The sequence below is a fragment of the Terrapene carolina genome, unplaced genomic scaffold (genome assembly GCF_002925995.2).
Source record: "Terrapene carolina triunguis isolate 2854851 unplaced genomic scaffold, T_m_triunguis-2.0 Scaffold131, whole genome shotgun sequence".
In the NCBI taxonomy this organism is placed as follows: Eukaryota; Metazoa; Chordata; order Testudines; family Emydidae; genus Terrapene; species Terrapene triunguis.
The window spans coordinates 12,665,931-12,684,634 of record NW_020664482.1 but is presented as its reverse complement, the minus strand read 5'-3'; the positions used below and the strand labels follow the sequence as shown (position 1 = coordinate 12,684,634).

Below are 18,704 nucleotides of genomic sequence, written 5' to 3'. Positions count from 1 at the left end.
CCCTTCGGAGCCCGCCCCGAGCGCCCTCGGGCCCGCTCGGCTGCTCCCGGAGCGCCCTCAGCCCCGCGCCGATGGGAGCCCGGGCCCTGGCGCAGGGCGTCTCTAGCACGTGGGCCGCCCCCCGGCCCTGCCCTGGAGTGACCAGCTGGCAGGAGTGAAACCTCGGGACTTCCCCGGGGGCGGGGAGTTGCCCATATCAGACAAAGCCCCTGATATCGGGATGTGTGGTCACCCCACCGCCCTGCCAGGCTGCTGCTGGCTCTCTGCGGTAACCCTATAAGGAGGCCTGGGATGGGGCTTTCGGCCTCTGGGAACCACAGCCCCATCAGGCATAGGGTGAGCACCTGGGCCTTATTTTAAGGGACTGCCCTTCATTTCATTGATTGGTCCCTTCGGGGTGACCCTCGGGTTGCCAACCCTCCAGGATTGGCATGGCGTCTCCAAGAATTAAAATTTCATCTTTCATTAAAGATGGTCATGTATTGAAATCTCCAGGAATACATCCAACCAAAATTAGCCAAGCTAGTGATCCACCTGCCCCTTATTTTAAGGGACATCCCTTGACCATATAAAACCTAAAATTGAAGCTTCTGATCATTACGTTGTGTACTTGAGGGCTAGGGTGACCAGATGTCCCACTTTTATAGGGACAGTCCTGATATTTGGGGCTTTTTTTTATGTGGGCTCCTATTACCCCCCATCCCGATTTTTCACACTAGTTGTCTGGTCACCCTATTGAGGGCAGTAGAAATGTACACGATGATATTCTAATGGGAATGGTGTTTCCTTAAAATGTCACTTAAAATAAAGCATTCTCTCATTTTTTTCATGTGGTTTTCCCTTATTTCCAGCCAACAAACGCACTTGCCCTAATCGAGAATGTCCAGTCTAGTCTTCCCTGGGTTGCTGAGTCATAAGGGTTCAAAGGGAAATCATTCTAAGTGTCAGTTGGGCTACGGGAAACTTTTCAACTCCCACTTCTTTTGGAGAAAAATGCAAATTTGGTGACACCAGAACATATAGTGATTTTTTTTTTCTGGTTGGAAAAAAACCCAAAATCTAAATGTTTTGTTTCGACATTTTTAAGATGAAATGTTTCAATTATTTTTCGTTCAAAATGATTTTTTGTTTTGAAATTTCCTCTACATTTATTTTTTTTAAAGTTAAGTGCACAGAATCAAAATGAAATGCTTTATTTGACCCACATTTTCTTCAACTTTTTACTGAAAATTTTTTAAAAATGGTTTCAGTTTGACACCAATGAATTTTTTTTATTTTTCAGAATTGCACATGAACAAAAAAAAAAAATTCTATTTTCCCAGCTCTAATTATGAGCACTCATCACTTTATTTGAAGAAGTGTGTAAGGATCTTTAACAAAGGCATTCTCTACTGAAAATATTAGTCACCTAAATAGGTTTTATCAACAAATGAAGGAGTTTTAAACAGTCTGATAAAAATCCATTCCCCTCTTAGCTCAACTTTCACTTTGTAATCTCTTGTGACATCACCATTACTAACTCCTCAATCATCAGAGTCTTTCATCTTAAACAGAACCTGCTAAAGCAGGGGTAGGCAACCTATGGCACGTGTGCCAAAGGCGACACGCGAGCTGATTTTCAGTGGCACTCACACTATCCGGGTCCTGGCCACTGGTCCGGGGGCCTCTGCATTTTAATTTAATTTTAAATGAAGCTTCTTAAACATTTTAAAAACCTTATTTATTTTACATACAAGAATAGTTTAGTTATATATTATAGACTTATAGAAAGAGACCTTCTAAAAACGTTAAAATGTATTACTGGCACGCGAAACCTTAAATTAGAGTGAATAAATGAAGACTCGGCACACCACTTCTGAAAGGTTGCCGACCCCTGTGCTAAAGTAAAAACAAGCTGATTTTCTTTATAAATAATGTCAGGTCTTTATACATCATAAAGAAGCAAAAGGGGCAATAGCCTGTGTTTTTCCTTTGCAGGCCATCTTCAAATGGAAAGGCTGGGGCACCTGGAGATGTCTTCTTGCGACGAAGAAACATTTTGTCTTGGCTGAACAGAGCGATGGATGGGACCGAGTGATGAGATTCACCATTGCCCTGCACTTTGTGTGGTCACTTACACCAACCCAAAGTGGGTGTAAAAATTCCACAGACAGTAGAGTCGCATCATACTCGCATTTAGCTTACGCGAATTCAATTATACGCACACAATGAGCGTATGCCCCGGAGTGAGCGTGAGATGGGAGATGTGAATCTGCTGTTCCCTCAGTTGGTCTCAGTTCCTGCGTGCCTCTCATAGTGTGAGCATCTCGCCATGCTGAGTGTGATTCTAGTATTTAAAGATATGCATTTTTCATACAACATGGCCCCTAAACACAAGCCAACTACTTCATCTCGTGCTCAACCGAAGAAACAGCGATCTGTTCCAAAACTGGAGGAAAAACTGGCTGTGTTGGACTTATTGAGAGACGGTATGTCGGTCTCCAACGTGGCATGTAAATATGGCCGCAACGAATCTAGCATCTGTGCCATCAAGATTCGAAAGAGAGAAATTCATCAAGCCGTGGCATCAAGTGCTCCAATAACTGCTAAGGTGACGAGCCAGGTGCGTGGTAAGACTAGTGAAGACTGAAAAGGCATTAAACTTATGGCTGGAAGACATGAACCGTAAACATGTGCCTATCGATGGCAACACGTTGCGAGAAAAGGCTCTTAGCCTCTACTCGCTGTTCAAACCTCCCACCAAAGAGGGACAGCCTTCTGATGAGAAGGAATTCAAAGCCAGCCGAGGTTGGCTTAACAGTTTTAGGAACCGCTTCAACCTCAAAAACGTGCAGACTGCTGGTGAAGCTGCTTCTGCCAATGAAGAGGCAGCAAAAGCCTACCCCGAACAATTAAAGAAAATCATGGAAGAAAAGGGCTATCCTCTCGAACAAGTTTTTAATGCTGGCGAGACTGGACTCTTCTGGAAAAAAATGCCCAACTGCACTTACGTTTCAAAATCAGAAAGACAAGCCCCTGGCTTCAAAGCAGCTAAAGACCGTGTGACTGTGTTGTTTTGTGGCAATGCGGCTGGGCATTTAATAAAGCCGGGCTTGCTCTACAGGGCTGCAAATCCCCGTGCCCTAAAAGGCAAGAACTAAAATCTCCTGCCTGTATTCTGGCAATCAAATAGAAAGGCTTGGGTGATGGCAGTATTATTTCTGGATTGGTTCCACAAGTGTTTCATTCTGGAGGTCAAGCGGTACCTCGAAGAGAAAGGACTTAACTTTAAAGTGTTGCTGATCGTAGACAATGCTCCTGGCCATAGCACTAAGCACCCTCACGCCCTATGACTATTATTTATTTTTATTATTTGCATTACAGTAGCACCTAGAAGCCAGATGCTGTACAAACATAGCTATTTTCAGCTCGTCTCAAGATTTGACCTATCGGTAGCTATACTAGTGGCCTTCAATACTGTTATGAGGTGCCATTGCTTCATCTCTGGCATCTAGCAGGTGTAGAGGGAGTTGTGCTAACATGCCTTTCCACTCAGACCCTCAAGAATTGTGATGGGCAGCTCCTCTTCAACCAGGGGGTCCCCACCCATAAAGTCATGCAGAGCTCACTGGTGTCACCTCTTTTGCACAACTTATATAACTTATATAAGATTACTGGGGGAGGCTGTAAGCTGCTATGGGCATCGACATGCTGACAAAACCCTTACTAAATCCTTATTGTCAATGACAGCAACATGGGAACTATATACATCAACAAAAACCTATACTGGAACCAATTGCCCTGTCCTATCTGTAACCCTGATGTCTTAACAGAGTAAATGGGGGGAGGGATAACTCAGTGGTTTGAGCATTGGCCCACTAAACCCAGGGTTGTGAGTTCAATCCTTGAGGGGGCCATTTAGGGATCTGGGGCAAAAGTTGGTCTTGCTAGTGAAGGCAGGGGACTGGACTCGATAACCTTTCAAGATTCCTTCCAGCTCTATGAGATAATAATAATAATATATAAATGATAAAGTGGGGAAAAAACAGCCTCCTTCTTAGCATCTCCCTTAAAATGGTGCTTTTCATTCACTTTTCTCTCTGTGAAAGGATCTTCTGATTTACTTATTACACAACTGGGGATTACTTTAAGTATACTCACCATTGCTTTCTTGTCAAAAGAACAACTGATGGTCTAAACCAAATCATTTTCCTGCCTTTCAACTTTCTCCCTTAAGGAGATGATCTCTTTTCCTTCGCACCTGTTTTCAGTCATAAGCATTAACAGCCAACGTGTCAAAAATAAAATGGTCATTGATTTGCGGGGCCTGTTTTTGGGAGCCCCACTTGAACTGCCTGGACCAGTTCCTCAAAGATATTAGACACCTAACTCCCATTGAAATCAGTGGGAGTTAGGCAACTAAATACCTTTGAGGTGCTGGCCCCCCCGGGCCTCATTTTCAAAAAGCGCTGAGCATCCACAGCTCCTGAAAATCAGGTTCCAGATGTTTTGTGTTAGGCACATTCATCACTGGCCAGTCTAAAGAAAAAAATGGGGGTCTGAATCTATTGTCTAGCTCTGAAATCAGTTTCTCTTCCAACCCAGCCTCAATTTCTCCTTTTTCAAGTTGCGTAGAAGGTTTATTGTGATACCTTCTGATTTCACATAGTGAAGACTGCATCACAGAAGCACTAGCCACCTCTCTGACCCTCTTTATAATTAGGGCCCTCACAAATTCGCGGTCCATTTTGGTCAATTTCGGGATTTTAAAAATTGTAAATGTCATTATTTCAGATATTTAAATCTGAAATTTTATGGTGTTGTAACTCTAGGGGTCCTGACCTAAAAGGGAGTGGGGGGGGTCGCAAGGTTATTGTAGGGAGGTCGCAGTATTGCCCCCCTTACTTCTGCACTGCTGCTGGCAGCGGCGCTGCCTTCAGAGCTGGGCAGCCGGACAGTGGTGGCTGCTGACTGGGAGCCCAGCTCTGAAAACAGCGCCACCGCCAGCAGCAGCGCAGAAGTAAGGATGGTATTGCTACCCTTACTTCTGCACTGCTGCCTTCAGAGCTGGACCCTCGGCCAGCAACTGACACTCTCTCACCATCCAGCTCGGATGGGCACCTATGCACAGAACCACCTCTGTGCTTCTGCTGGCAAGGCGCTGCCTTCAGAGCTGGGCACCTGGCCAGCAGCTGCTGTTCTCTGGCCACCCAGTTCTGAAGGCAGTGCAGAATTAAGGGTGGCAATACTACAATAACCGTGCAACTCTCCCTTTTGGGTCAGGACCTCCAGCTTGAGAAACGCTGGTCTCCTCTGAAATCTGTCTAGTATAGGGTAAAAGTACACAAAAGACCAGATTTCACGGGAGACACCAGATTTCACAGTCTGTGACACGTTTTTCACGGCTGTGAATTTTATAATCTTGCCACGGTTGGGACAGAGCCTCTGAAGCTCTTGCCATCTGGAAAAGCTTTAATATATCTATCCACCTCACCCATTCACCATCTGTTTGCCGAGTTCCAAATTAGAACGGTCTCTCTCTTTTTTTCTTGCCTCTTAATCTGGCTTTTCCACCATGATTTTTTATTTAAATCTAGAAAGCATTTTGGGATATAGTTCGTATATGAAGAACTGCATAAAAGAAAGTAGTACTATAGTGCATTAGATGAACCATAGACATTGGATCCTGTGCACAATTTTGTTAGGGTATTTGATGGGGAAGAACAGTCTTGGGTCTAAAGTATGGAACTGGGTGGGAGTCAGATGGTATTGTTGGAATTGAAAAGGAAAATGTTAAATGCAACAGCTAGTTTATATGTAAATAAATGATCCAACTGAAAGTATTTTTTATCTTGGGAAGAGAGGCTGAAAGTGTGACTATAAAGTACAAATTCAAGGAATCAATTTATAAATTGTTGCAGGAAAAAGAAATAATAGTTACAATTCAGCAATACATGGGAAGTTTGAAATTAAACCATCTTAAGAGTAGTTTTCTTTTTCAAAAAAAACCCAAACAGTTCAAGGCAGAAATATTTAGGGACAGAGAGCTTTTTTAAAGTCTTAATTCTGGGAGACGGGGGGAAAATCTTCAGTCATGATAAAGATTTATACTTAATTTATTTTAAAATAATAAAGAAATGTTGATAAACAGGCACTAAATAACATGTCAGGAGCCAGAAATACCTACATTGAATACCTAGGTTGAATTTTCAGTAACAATGAAAATATGACAGTCATTTTAGCCTGGACTACCTCTAGGGACAGAAATGATATTCTATACAAAGGGCAATATTTTGATGCTGGAAACACTACTGATGCCAGAAGGACAGTAAAACACTAATTTCCATGTCTATTTTTTGTTTTGTATTGCAGTATTTTATGTGTTGGTCGGCTTTTAATATTGTTATAAAGCCTGATTCAACTCCCATTAAAGTCTGTGGAAGGCTTCCTATTAACATTAATAGGAGTTGGATCAGGCCCACATGCTGTTTTACAACTATTAACTAATTAATCCACAGAAGACTCTTGAGAGGTAGGTGAGTATTTTAATCACCATTTTACCAACAGAAAAACTAAAGGAGAGATTCATGGTTTTAGTTTTAGAGGTGATGGGCAACCCCAGCTGCCTTCAGTGCAACTGAAAGCTGAGTAACTGACTTCACTGGGAGCTGAAGGTGCTCAGTTGATTTGAAATTCTGGCCACAAGTTAGTCCAGTTCCACAGACCGATTGTGTCAGAGCTGGGATTAGAACTCAGGCTCACTGACCTGTACTCAATTCACCTCTCTCCCAGTATTAGAATGAAAGTTGTTTGCTTCTATACTTGCTGTGCTAACTTGGGCAGTGCTTCCATTGCATTATTTCAGGGTCTTCCTTCCACTCTGACTGCCTTCAGCTTCCTGGTACCACTGAGCCTTACCTCAGGAAGTCCAGGTTCAGCAGACAACAGTGCAGCTGAGTTAGATTTTCCCTGGGCTCATTCAGCGAGCCCTACCACCAATATATGTAATGTCCTTTAAAAAAAAGTATCCTTATCTAATTTCACTAGAGATTACTCAAAAGCATAAGGCAAGTGATATCCCCTGATGTTTTCACTGTCCTGATCCCCACAGGACTTCTGGCAATGGAAAAGGTATCCCAACCTAACTGCATAGAGACATAATATAAGAATACCATGCATAGTGCAGCTCTCTAGTAACTCTCTTTGTACAAGCAAGTCTCATGTAAGGCTATATGATTACCAATTTCAATATACAATTTGGACAGATTTCTTGCTGCTTCCAGATGCTGCTCATACAACACATTATAGATCTGGTAACTGGAATGGTTGTCCAACTATAAACAAAATTCAGACATATCCTTCTGTTTGATTTGATTTTGGCCTACATAAGATGGCGTAGGCCTTACAGTATGGGATAATATTATGAAATGCTTCTTTGGGTATTTATGGCAAGCTTACTTGATGTCAGGACAATATTGTACTGTACTTCCCCAAGCAAAAGAAAAACTGTTACCTCCAAATGGGCTTTTTTTTAAAAAGAAAACATCCTTGATAAAGATTTCCTCCCCTGGCACCATTCTAGAAAGCAAAGGGCTGTTTACTTTTATTACATAATTTTCATAACTCTGGATTATTACTGTGTTGCTTATTATGATTCTAAGGTGCAACTGTTATTTAAGGATTAAAATAAATAAATAAAATATTAAAAGTAACATGTTTTCCATCCAAACACTAAGTCTCATGTTCTAAGGACTAATGAAAACATAATGGGTTTTTTGTTTGTTTTTCATGTTTGTTTATTCCTTCAGTGCTGATGAAATGATCTACATTGACAGACTGAAGCCCTCTATTTATCCAAAGAATATTTACAACGCTGACAACAGCAACGTTAGTGTCCCTGCTCTCAACCCTGTGCTGGAGAGACCAGTTTTAGCGTGCCAGTGAAAATCAGTTTCCACAACCCACTAAAAACTTGGTCCCAGATTGTGGAGACCTTATTCACATTGGTGAACAGTCACCCACGTGATAATCACACTGAAGCTAATGGCACTACTACTATAAGTAACTGTTCATCAGTAAGAGTAAAGCCTTTCTGCTGTGAATGCCAACAATATTATTAATGTAAACGGAGATGCTGTTTTTGTCTCCTAATGTAGACATCTGTCCCTTGAGAACTGGATCAAAGTCACTATAAGAACCAGCAGATGGAAATAGTTTTTAGTTTCTACCAACTAGGGTTTGACTCATAGTGTTGACCTATATGTGAAAGACTCCATACCACTTATAAATGCCCTCAACCAGCCAGCCCCTGAAGTCAAGTTTTCAAACATGAGTGCTTTTAAAAAATTACATTTGTTATTTAAAGCCACCTACTTTTAATAACCTTTCTATCCATATATTTTTACCACAGTGCATCTTAGTTCATTGCAAGCAAATGGAAGCAGATAGCAAATTGCAGATTCTCTCTCTCCCCTATGTCCACATACAGAGAGGGGTTTGTGGCACCAGCTCTTTGGTTGGGGGAGAGGGTTGTTTGGTGTGTGTGGGTGGGGTGGGGTGGGGAGATTAATGGTTGCGGGGAAACTAAGGGGAAAATGTTGGATCTTGCACTTACACATGAAAGCAGGGAGAGTCGGTCATTCTAATTTCTTGGGGAAGGGAGTTCCATAACCATGAGCTGTCCACTGAAAAAGTGCTGTTTCTACTCATTCTAAATATTGTCCTTGTTGTGGACAGCTCCATCATTCCTGAGAAGTGCAACTGGCATAGAAGTCATAGACGTTAATTCAGGCAGATGAGACACATCCCGTTTGAAGAGAAACTTTGGAGATTAGTACTGTGACTTTGAAGTGTCTATCTGGCATTCAAAGCTTAGTCTGTGTAGTTGCCGAAGGCACTAGATTGCAGCGATGCACTTCTGCCTATTGATGTTGGCCAATAATATGGGCTGCTGTATTGTGAGGCTTTTCCAGAACTTGCATATTCATTCCCATGTAGAGGGCACTGTAATTATCAAGAGTAGGCACAACAGAGCATGGATCAGTGAGGCAAAGTCTTTTTATTACAGTACTTTTATTTCACTCAAACCCATTATTCATCCCTTTGACTGAAGCATGGTGAGCAGCTTGCCCGGTTATCACTGTGCAGCTCAGAGCTTGCACAGGACAGGGTGCCGATGACAATGCCGAAACAGCTGCAGGACACAGGTTTTGGCTGCAGTTACTCCTGTTCTCTTTGGGCACTTCCATCTCCAGCAGGATTCTAGCTCCTCCTTATTTAATGGCACCTTTGTAGAGCCACTGATTACCTGACCTAGTGGTACCTCACTACAGCAATGGAAGCGGAGGGAACTAGGGGTTAGGAGGGGACACAGAGCCTCTCGCGGCTGCTTGGCTGCCTCAAGTAGTGACTAAAAGCTGTTACCATCTGATGGCTGGTCTGTGAGCTGTGCCGGGGGAGACACTGCCACAGGCCGGTTCCCTGGGGGCGAATCAGACCATCCTCACCACTGCGGGCAGGGTCACTGGCTCTCCCTTCTCAGCCTTGCTCCTCCAGAGGGGCTGAACGTGGGGGGACCCCGTCTCCAGCGGGGTGTGGGGGTGTTGACCTCCCATCCCTTCCCCTCGCCACAGGGCGGGCTGTGTCCCCTGCACCCGCGTGGGGAGCAGCTCCTGTGCCCTCCCGCCTCGGCTCCCGTGCGTGGGGGGCCAGGCTGCCCCGCTGTCAGATGGGGTCGGGGGGGCGCTGCACCGGCTGCGCTGCTCCCCTCGTTCCCCGCACCGTGTCCGTCTCCTTACCTGGCACTGCGGCCCCCTGCCCCTCCTCGTGCATCCCGCAAACACGTCTGGCCGCTCGCCCGCCACGCAACCTGCCGTAGGAACCAAACCACACAGCCTCGTTGCAGGGCGGCGAGCTAGTGTGTTGCACTCCGACGTTCCTTTCCTCTCTGCACGAGTACCGGAAGGGCTTGGTGGTAACACTCGGAAGTTGTTTCCCTGGGGGCGGATGTCAATGGCGGTACCCGGAAGTACTTTCTTAGTGACGAGGGAAGAGTGCAGCGACCGGAAGTGGTGTTGCACGGGGAGGTTCACTAGTGCGCCACCCGGAAGTACCCCGCGGTCGCTGCTGGCGCTAGGGTAGCAACCCGGGAGGCCGTGATGGCCCCGGTGTCCCGGTCTCGAAGCCCCCAAGGGTCTCCAGGCTCCCGGCGGAAGGGCGGCAGCAGCAGCAGCTCCTCCGCGAGCCCCTCGCCCCCGAGACCCAGCCGCCCCCACCGGCCCGCGTCTCCCGAGAAGCGGGGCAGGAGGTCGCGGTCCCGGGAGCGCAACGGCTTGAAGCACTCGGGCCACCGGCGGAGCCGCAGCTGGTCCCGCTCCCGGGAGCGCACGCCGGGCGGGCCGCGCTCCTCCTCCGCTCACCACGGGCACCATCACCACGGCGGCGGCGGGAAGCAGTGGCCGGACTACTACGAGAAGGAGAAGGAGGAGATCCTGCGGCAGAGGCGAGCCCCAAACCCCTATCGCCCCGGGCCCCCGACCCGAGCCAGGGAGTTGTGAGGAGAGGCAGAGGCGAGAACCAGCCTCAGACACCTCGAAATAGCGCCGTCCCCTCATCCCTGATCATCGGACACCCAGCCGTGGTCCCCACTACCCCACGCCGACAGCCAGACCCCCAACCCTGGCAGCGCACCCTGGGTCCATCCCACCCAAGCTCTGGCTGTGTGGTCCCTACCGCCGCCTCTTTCTGTCCACTATCCTTGGTCCCACAGACACGAGACCATCCCTTTTTCCCAGTGGAGGAGTGTTCCTTACAGTGTATTTTTTAGTGCCTTCTCCAGTCTTGTTTTAAATGACCCATGGCTGCTCACTACTTAGCTACTAGGTTCATTGCTTGTTCCACCTTAGTTTTTGGGGTACTCTGTTAGTTTTGCCCTAATTTTGCCCATTAAAGAAACTATGTGGGGAGGTAATTAGGAGCCCCAAAGGATATGAAATGAAGTAGATTTGAGTTATCTGTATTAATGTAGTGATGCAGCCCCACAGGTATGACAGGGCCCAGTGCATTAAGCTATCTTGGGTAGCCTGCAGAGTTGACAAGCTTGCAAATAGTACAGCCTACAGCAATGAGAAGTGTGAACATGCAATGGATTGTTCTGATCAAAAGCAAAGCATCACATATTGGAATTTGTTGTCTCTGCAGATTACGTCTTCCATTTTATAGATAAGGGCAGCCAGAGAGATGTCTCATGCAATAATCTGCCACAGACTAGTTACCTTTGCGTTTTAGTTTTCATCATTACAAATAATATGTCTACTGTGATGATTACATCTACTTCCTAAGACAATTTGGAACATTACATATGTGGCCAAAAATCCTGTTTTACTAAGCTAGAAAGTCTGAAGGTTAACTGAAGCTTTCAGCAGTCCACTTTAAAATTTCTAAGACCTGCCTTGGTTACTGTCCCCCCGGTGATTGACAAAACTAACATTGAATTAAGTCTTGGTTTTGGAGGGAATAAACAAATTTTAAATACTAAAGTGAAGAAAATATCCTTTCACCAAATCTAATTTCAGAGACTAGAAATGCTGCTAAAACACAAACTACTCAGGTTTTGAATATCTGTTTGGTGGGAGTAGCACAATAGGTTTTAATGCAGGCATGTACCTTTACAGGAGACTAAATGAGAGAGAGAGGATTGGTGAACTGGGAGCACCTGAAGTCTGGGGACTGTCACCAAAGTTTCCTGACCCAGAGTAAGTAATTTCTTGTGGGTTTTTTTTTCTCCTTCTGGAACTCTGGTCTGGAGTCTTATGCTAAAATAGTATTGATAATAAATGTTGCTATTACTTTACAGAAATGTTCTTGTTCTGCTTTCTTTATTCTTTGTAATTCAGGTTACATGTCTCCAAAGTTAAATCACTAAACAGTCATAACTGGATACGATTTTTCATATAATCCCAACAGAGGTTTCAGCATGTTGTAGATCAAATAACGTCTTGTGTTTTCAGAGAGTGACTCAAATATTAGCTGTTTAATGGTTTCTTTCATTACTAACACAGGCTCTGAATCTGCAAACAATTATACATGTGTTTGATTTTGGATAAACAATCTGCACTTCAAATCATATTTCATAATATTTAAGATCTTTTTGTTTTTGTTCAGTTCCGATGAGCATACCCCAGCAGAAGATGAGGAGGCAAAATCTAAGAAGAGTGGCTCTTCAGATTCCAGTTCAGAAGGTATTTCGTTTTGACCATAGAAGTTGTTTGCACACTAATAGAAGATTGAGGGTTAGAATCTGTTCACCTTACTTACAAAGAACTCTACTGACTTCAGTAGGACTCAGTAAAGCCAGCATGATAGAGTTCCAGGAGAGGGAGATGCTAGCAGAATAAGATCCAAAAATATTAATGGAGTGCCAAACTATACTCATCTTGCAGGTAACATTCTCTTTTCAAATCTTTACAGAAGAGAAAAAGAAGAAGAAGAAGAAAAAGGAAAAGAAAAGAAAGAGGTCCAAAAGAAAACACAGAAAGCATTCTGGGGACAGTGACAGTGACAGCGAGTCTGAGTCTGAGCTAAACACAAGTGGTAAGAAAACAAGGCTTCTATTAAACTATATGGTCTGAATCCTTCTATTGTATGTGTTATTTATAATCCTGTGGAATATTGCATCTGTTGTGTTGGCATTCTCACGACATTCTGGGATTTCGTACATTAGTTGCTCGTTATGGGGGAAAAAATCTGTGAATCTGTTGACTGCAGAATACACTCTGAAGACAAATTTTTCTCTTTTCCCAATAGCCATATAAATTGTAGTGAAGCTTTTTTAATTCCACTTGTACCTGTATTCAGCTCTAATTTTTTCGGACTCTATTCAAGACTAATGTTGAATGGTTTCCCTTTGTGCCCTTTTCCCATTCTCATCTCAATGCCACCTCTTGTATTTAGAATAGCCTCTGTTCTTGTGCACCAAATCACCACTCCCTCCACTCAAATGTCTCCTTAAAACACATCCTCTATGAAGTCTCTCAGCCCTAATCCACTTTGTGCAGGATGTGAAATCACAACATTCTAGCCCAGAGGCAACATACAGCCTCTGTTGCTGAACTTCAATAGCCATTCCCATAGAAATTAATCAATAATCCTATAGTTTAAATTATTTCACTGTTCTGTTGAGTTTGCAGTGTCTCTTGTTTCTGTACATGAGGTTTGGCCATCAGTGAATGGTATCCTGAATTTAATCCATCAGGCATCTCAGTTCAGGTGGTGATAGGATATGAGTACATTGAATAATATTGTTTTGACATTGTTTGATTATTGTAAATTACCTGGAATTGAGACCCTCCCCTCTAATGCACGGTTACTCCTGGGGGTATTCTGCACTCAATATTTTAGAATTCTGCAAAATTCTACATATTTTATTTGTCAAAATAACACAATATAATCACGCCAGTTTCAATTATTATGGTAATTTATTTAAAAATACTTGTCAGCAAGTATGTCTGTAACAATACAGACAAAAAAAATATTCAGATAATGTTTTTTTGACAAATAGATTCCTTACTAGGCATATTAATACAGAACTTCAAGTAATTCATTTAAACTACAATACAGAAATGTATTTCCCACACCCCTCAGAAGCAATGCAAAGGCTTGGGGGAGTTGGGGTAATGGAGGAGCTAAGGGAGAGGGAAGGAGCCTGGGAGTGAACCTGGAGGGTTGGGTGTGGATGGGAGAAGTACAAAACATTGGAGGGGGGGGGGATTGTTAGGGTGTCATGGAGCCTCCCCCATGCAGACCCTAGCCAATCCCAAGTCTCTCCCATTCAGTCAAGCACATTTGCCCCCATCCCCATGTGTCCCTGCACGCACCCCCTGTCCCTGTGTGGCCCTCCCATTGAGCCCCATGCTCAGTACTGTCACCCCACTAGCTCCTGAGCCCATGCCCAGTCATTCTCCACCCCCCAGCAGCTTGATATGCCCCACTCTGTCTATCCTAACCTGGCGCCACTGGTAGGGTGCTGTGATGAACGCAGCTGGCTGTTCTGGTGCCACAGCAGCCTGTGGTGGGTGAAAGACATAACTGCAGCACTTCTCAGCCGAATGTATTTTCTATGGGGGAATAAATTCTGTGCTGGACATGAATTCTGCACGTGCGCAGTGGTGCAGAATTCCCCCAGGAATAGTAGCTAATCACTAAGCCATTCTGGTGTAGGGTGAACTGAGGAATTCAGGGGCATTTCTACTTTTATCCCAGGTGAGTTGCTCAGTGTTGCATGGCTTTAGTTCTCTCCACCTTACTTTAGCTGCTGTTGTGGGGGTCGGGTTATATTTCCAATAAAGTTCGGTACTTTCTTCATTTTATTATGGTGGGTTTTTTGGTGATTGTATGTTTGATTTTTCAGATGAGGAAGATAAAAAGAAAACCAAGAAGAAGAAAAAGAAACATAGAAAGTAAGAGCAGTCTCTAAAATATTGCATTTAAAACACTACTGTTTTTAAATGTGTATGTGTCTTCCACTATTATGGTATTATTTCCCTAGCTGATGAGTAAGGAAGAGCCAACACTTCCGTGTCTCCTGTAGTTAAGGGCCCACAGTATCATGTAATAGCCTCACTTCAGAATCTTCATGACTCTACCTCAGACAAACTGAATTCTGGCTAATGAAGGGCCCAGTCCAAACTTGAGAGAGGAATCTGCCAAAGAATGGTGCGTGCAAGACCCATAATGGTACTTGCTGGATCTGTAGAACGAAATGTGTTTTGTGTCTTATTGAACAGATAGATACCAATTGAATCCTCCACTGGGAAGCTGCTTGAAAAATGGATCAATTGAGCCTGGCCTCTAGCACTATTCCCTTTTCCCCATGAGGCGTATAAACATCTGTCTGTCTCGTCTTTAACGTCATAACAGAAAGAAGTCTAAGAAAAAGAAGAGTAAGAGGAGTAGGAAGAAATCCAGTGATTCGAGTAGTGAAGATTCTGATGATGAAGAACTTCAAGGGGACGAACTCTGGATTGAGAGATCAAGTAGGTTCTTTCTATTTAACACTTCTGTTATAACTCCTAGGTATTCTGTTCAGTAATATCAGTTGCTGATATGTTGATGTCCTGTGTAACTGACCTGACTTAGACAGGTGTGTGACAGATTTCTGGAAGCAGAAGGTACAGCAATAATATTTGTGATTATTTGTATTGCAGAAAATACAGACGCTGATAATTTAATTGGACCAGAAGCTCCAAAAATGCATGCATCTCAAGATGATAGGCCTTTGAAGTAAGTAATCATATATGATTTACACAAACAGTTCAAATCAAGGAAATTAAACATGAAGGCTGCCATGCCAGATAGCCATGAGTGAAGGCGACGTTTTCTCAGACTTTCATTTGTTAGCGGCACTAAATCTGTGTTTTATTCTTAAATTGAAAACCTACTGAAATCAGCTAGAACTTTCAGTGTGTACCTGGTAACTTTTGTTACAGACAATTTGTTACATAGTTTTCAATAGAATGGCCATGTTACAGTATTATTTTTTCAAATACTTTCTGCAGTGTGGTGACTTTATCCCAACTTACCATTAAATCAAATTCTCCATTAGCTTAATCAAAATGAATTAATTATAATGATTTACAATCTCTCTCACTGATGGAAACTGCCACAATAAAGGAAGCGCGTACGTTAACTGGAGAAATGGTGATGAATAGCGAGAGGTCAAGTGAGTTACTCTTAGTGACCATTCCGCTCCAGCTGTCCCAGAGCAACAGTCATGCTTTAGTAATGTGTCAGCCTAGAGGAAGCCAGTCCTGCAGTAAATGGAAGCTTTTGTTACAAACTTCCTTGCTTCAGTTAGTCTGGAAATCCAGCATGGAAGCGAGTATTCCAGTGTGTCGTGTCCAAGAGGTTGAACAAACGATTAAAGATGCTGCTGCTCTAGTTGCAGGAAATACATAGCATTTAGTTGAGTTCCTAGTACTAGATTTATCCGGTCTCCTCTGCGTTAGCTCGTGGTTTAATTACTCTTGTGACCTCTTCAGTTTGAAACGGATGACTTTTTCTTTTTATTTAGCTATGGCCATGCTTTGCTGCCTGGTGAAGGGGCAGCCATGGCAGAGTACGTAAAGGCTGGGAAACGCATCCCTCGAAGAGGTGAAATTGGCCTGACCAGTGAAGAGATTGCATCATTCGAGAGCTCTGGTTATGTAATGAGTGGTAGCAGGTAGGGGTTGTTGTTTTTTTGATGATGGCACTTAGGGTGAGATTTACAACTGCGTGGGAGACCAAGTTGAAAGCACCAAAGACAAGTTGCTAAGTGTGTATATTATGCAACAATCAAAAAGGTTAAACAGCCTATGACTACACACATATTTATTAATCTCTGCTGATTTACAGCAAGTTTGTTACATGTATGTTTTTCCCAAGGGCAAAAATACTCTGCAGCTCTCCTATCATCTTCACCTCAGTTTCCCCTCTGTAAAATGGGGATACTGATTCAGACCTCTTTTGTAAAGTTCTTTGAGGTCTATGGATGAAAAGCACTATATAAGAGCTAGGTATTATAATTGCACGAAAATGTAAATATAGTTTGAGTTCAGATCACTGGAAGCCTGATGTTCAGATAATAGAGATGGCAGTGTTGGTGCGTTCCAGATAGCATAGTGGATAATAGGGAAGGCAATGTAGGCTGTACAGTGGGGGGTGGGGAAATAGTCTCCCAAAGAGGGTAAGGGTAAATGGTTTTTTGCCTCCTGACAAATGCAATGTTCTCCTCAGGCATCGCCGAATGGAAGCTGTGCGTCTGCGTAAAGAGAACCAGATCTACAGTGCAGATGAGAAGAGAGCTCTGGCATCTTTCAACCAGGAGGAGAGACGGAAGCGAGAGAACAAGATCCTGGCTAGCTTCCGGGAGATGGTCTACAGAAAGACTAAGGGCAAAGAAGACAAATAACTCCTTCTTCCCCCCCCCCCCCCATTGTACAGCACGGATTGTAGTAAACAGTGGCTAACCTCTTCTTGTTGTGACTTGGAAACAGCTGTAAAGTGCTGCAGTGCCTTCCACCCGATGGGATGCATTTCTCAGGAATGGATCATTTGTATCAAAGAAACCATTACCCTTAGCAGGCTTTCTTGGACAACTCATTCACCAGCTGTAGGCAACTGCCATTAGGGGAAGTACAGAATCCTGAATGAGACTGAGGAGCACTCGGAGGTTCATGATCATACAAGCACTGTATTAGACCTCGATATGGACGCAACAGGATACCATCAGCTGCTGCTGGTGAAATGAAACATAACCATCTTTCATTTATTTTGGTTAATCAGCATGGACAAAATCAGACTAGACTTCACCACCATGAACAGGCTACTACTAGTAGCAAAAATTAAGGAACTCCTAAATGTCTGTTTAGATTTGAATATGACTGTTCATTTATGATGTTCTTGTGAAAAGTTCTGTACACACTTTACATTTAGGGTTTCCTTTTAGTTGTTTTGAGGAAGAAAACTCACTTCATGTCTTGTGGTTCAGACTCCATTTGTAAATAGGAATATATTTGTAATTTAATAGATATTGGCTTCAACTATTTTAAAAAAAGATCACAAGCAGTGTGTATTATAGAAGTAGTAACATTAAGGGTCTGGCCTAGAACCTCCAAAAGCCCAGGACATGAATGAAAGAACTAAAAGCTTGTCTGCTTCTCTACTTAGCTGTACATAGATCTCTCTCAGGTGGGGTGCAGTAGGGACCAGTGTGTGGAAGTCCTGGAAATACATAGGTAATAACTGAGGATGGATTTTAATTCCAGTTCTGAATTTCTTTGCTCTTGGAAATCTTCTAGATTAAACCCTTATTATTTTAACTCCTTGTATTTTAATTTCCTTTTTTTTTTTTCAGTAGTATTAATCTCTTAAGATTTGAGGTTAGAGGCCTACTCCTGATCAATTCTCATCCAGTGTTCCCACATTGTCATCTGGCTTATTTCCAAAATGAGTATGCTTTAACTTATTCATTCTTAAATACTTAAAAAAAAAAAAAAAAAAAAAAAAAATAGTGTCTGGACGTACTTTTAAAATCCCTGGTTTGTAGTTCTGAGGGGTGGAAATACTTATACCCTGAGTAGGTTTCCATAAAAACTTTAGAAACCCTGTTATCTACTTCTGTTGGATTTATAAACCTTATTTTAACATAACCTTAGGCTTAATCTACCTCTCATCATCTTTAAACTATGTATCTTGATCTTGTAACTCTTCTGCTAGCCTTACCCATGCGTCTGTGCAGAGCAAGTTGAAAGATCAGGTCCTTAAGCTGTCAATGTTAATGTCATGCTAATTTAAAACTTGTGTGCAGAATGTAGTAGCCAGGTACCATTATTGTAGGATCTAATTCAGAAGAGCTAGTAAACGAGAAGGAAAGACAAAACAAAAAAGCCTATTGCAGTGCCCTTAGTTTATTTCTATATAACACCAACAGATTGTAGGTGCCCTTTTGAATTGGATTTAATCTGAAGCAAATGTTTATTTAGAAAGTTATACTGTCCATGAGAATCCTCTTGCTTTCAATGATGTCTTTGAGCCACTTTTCTCTAAACCGACACTGTCCTGGTCTAGAAAAAAACAAAACAAACAGTTTAAGAACAAAGGTAGCAGTCAGCTGGAAATCAGAGTTCAGACAGCTGGAAAGAGGTCCTTTGAAGTGGGCAAGCCTATCCCCTGGAAGAATGAGGCTT

The 18,704-nt window shown here is 43.2% G+C and overlaps 2 protein-coding genes across 3 annotated transcripts in view; one reads left to right on the top strand and one right to left on the bottom strand.

The window, feature by feature from the left end:
• The window catches only part of ZBTB33 (zinc finger and BTB domain containing 33), an 18,623-nt gene extending 8,795 nt beyond the window's left edge, over positions 1-9,828 (bottom strand). For both annotated transcript variants that reach the window (XM_024195321.3, XM_024195337.3), the window contains exon 1: positions 9,777-9,828. In XM_024195321.3, coding sequence (XP_024051089.2) covers positions 9,777-9,810 — 34 coding nt within the window. In that variant the 5' untranslated portion in view covers positions 9,811-9,828. The remainder of the gene's footprint in view (positions 1-9,776) is intronic.
• Positions 9,829-10,065: 237 nt separating this feature from the next.
• Positions 10,066-17,837, top strand: NKAP (NFKB activating protein). Its single transcript, XM_029911851.1, has 9 exons — positions 10,066-10,480; positions 11,652-11,732; positions 12,142-12,218; positions 12,451-12,570; positions 14,387-14,435; positions 14,896-15,011; positions 15,183-15,258; positions 16,049-16,198; positions 16,753-17,837. The coding sequence occupies exons 1-9, from the start codon at positions 10,137-10,139 to the stop codon at positions 16,925-16,927; spliced, it is 1,188 nt and encodes a 395-aa protein (XP_029767711.1). The 5' UTR covers positions 10,066-10,136; the 3' UTR covers positions 16,928-17,837.
• Positions 17,838-18,704: the final 867 nt, after the last annotated feature.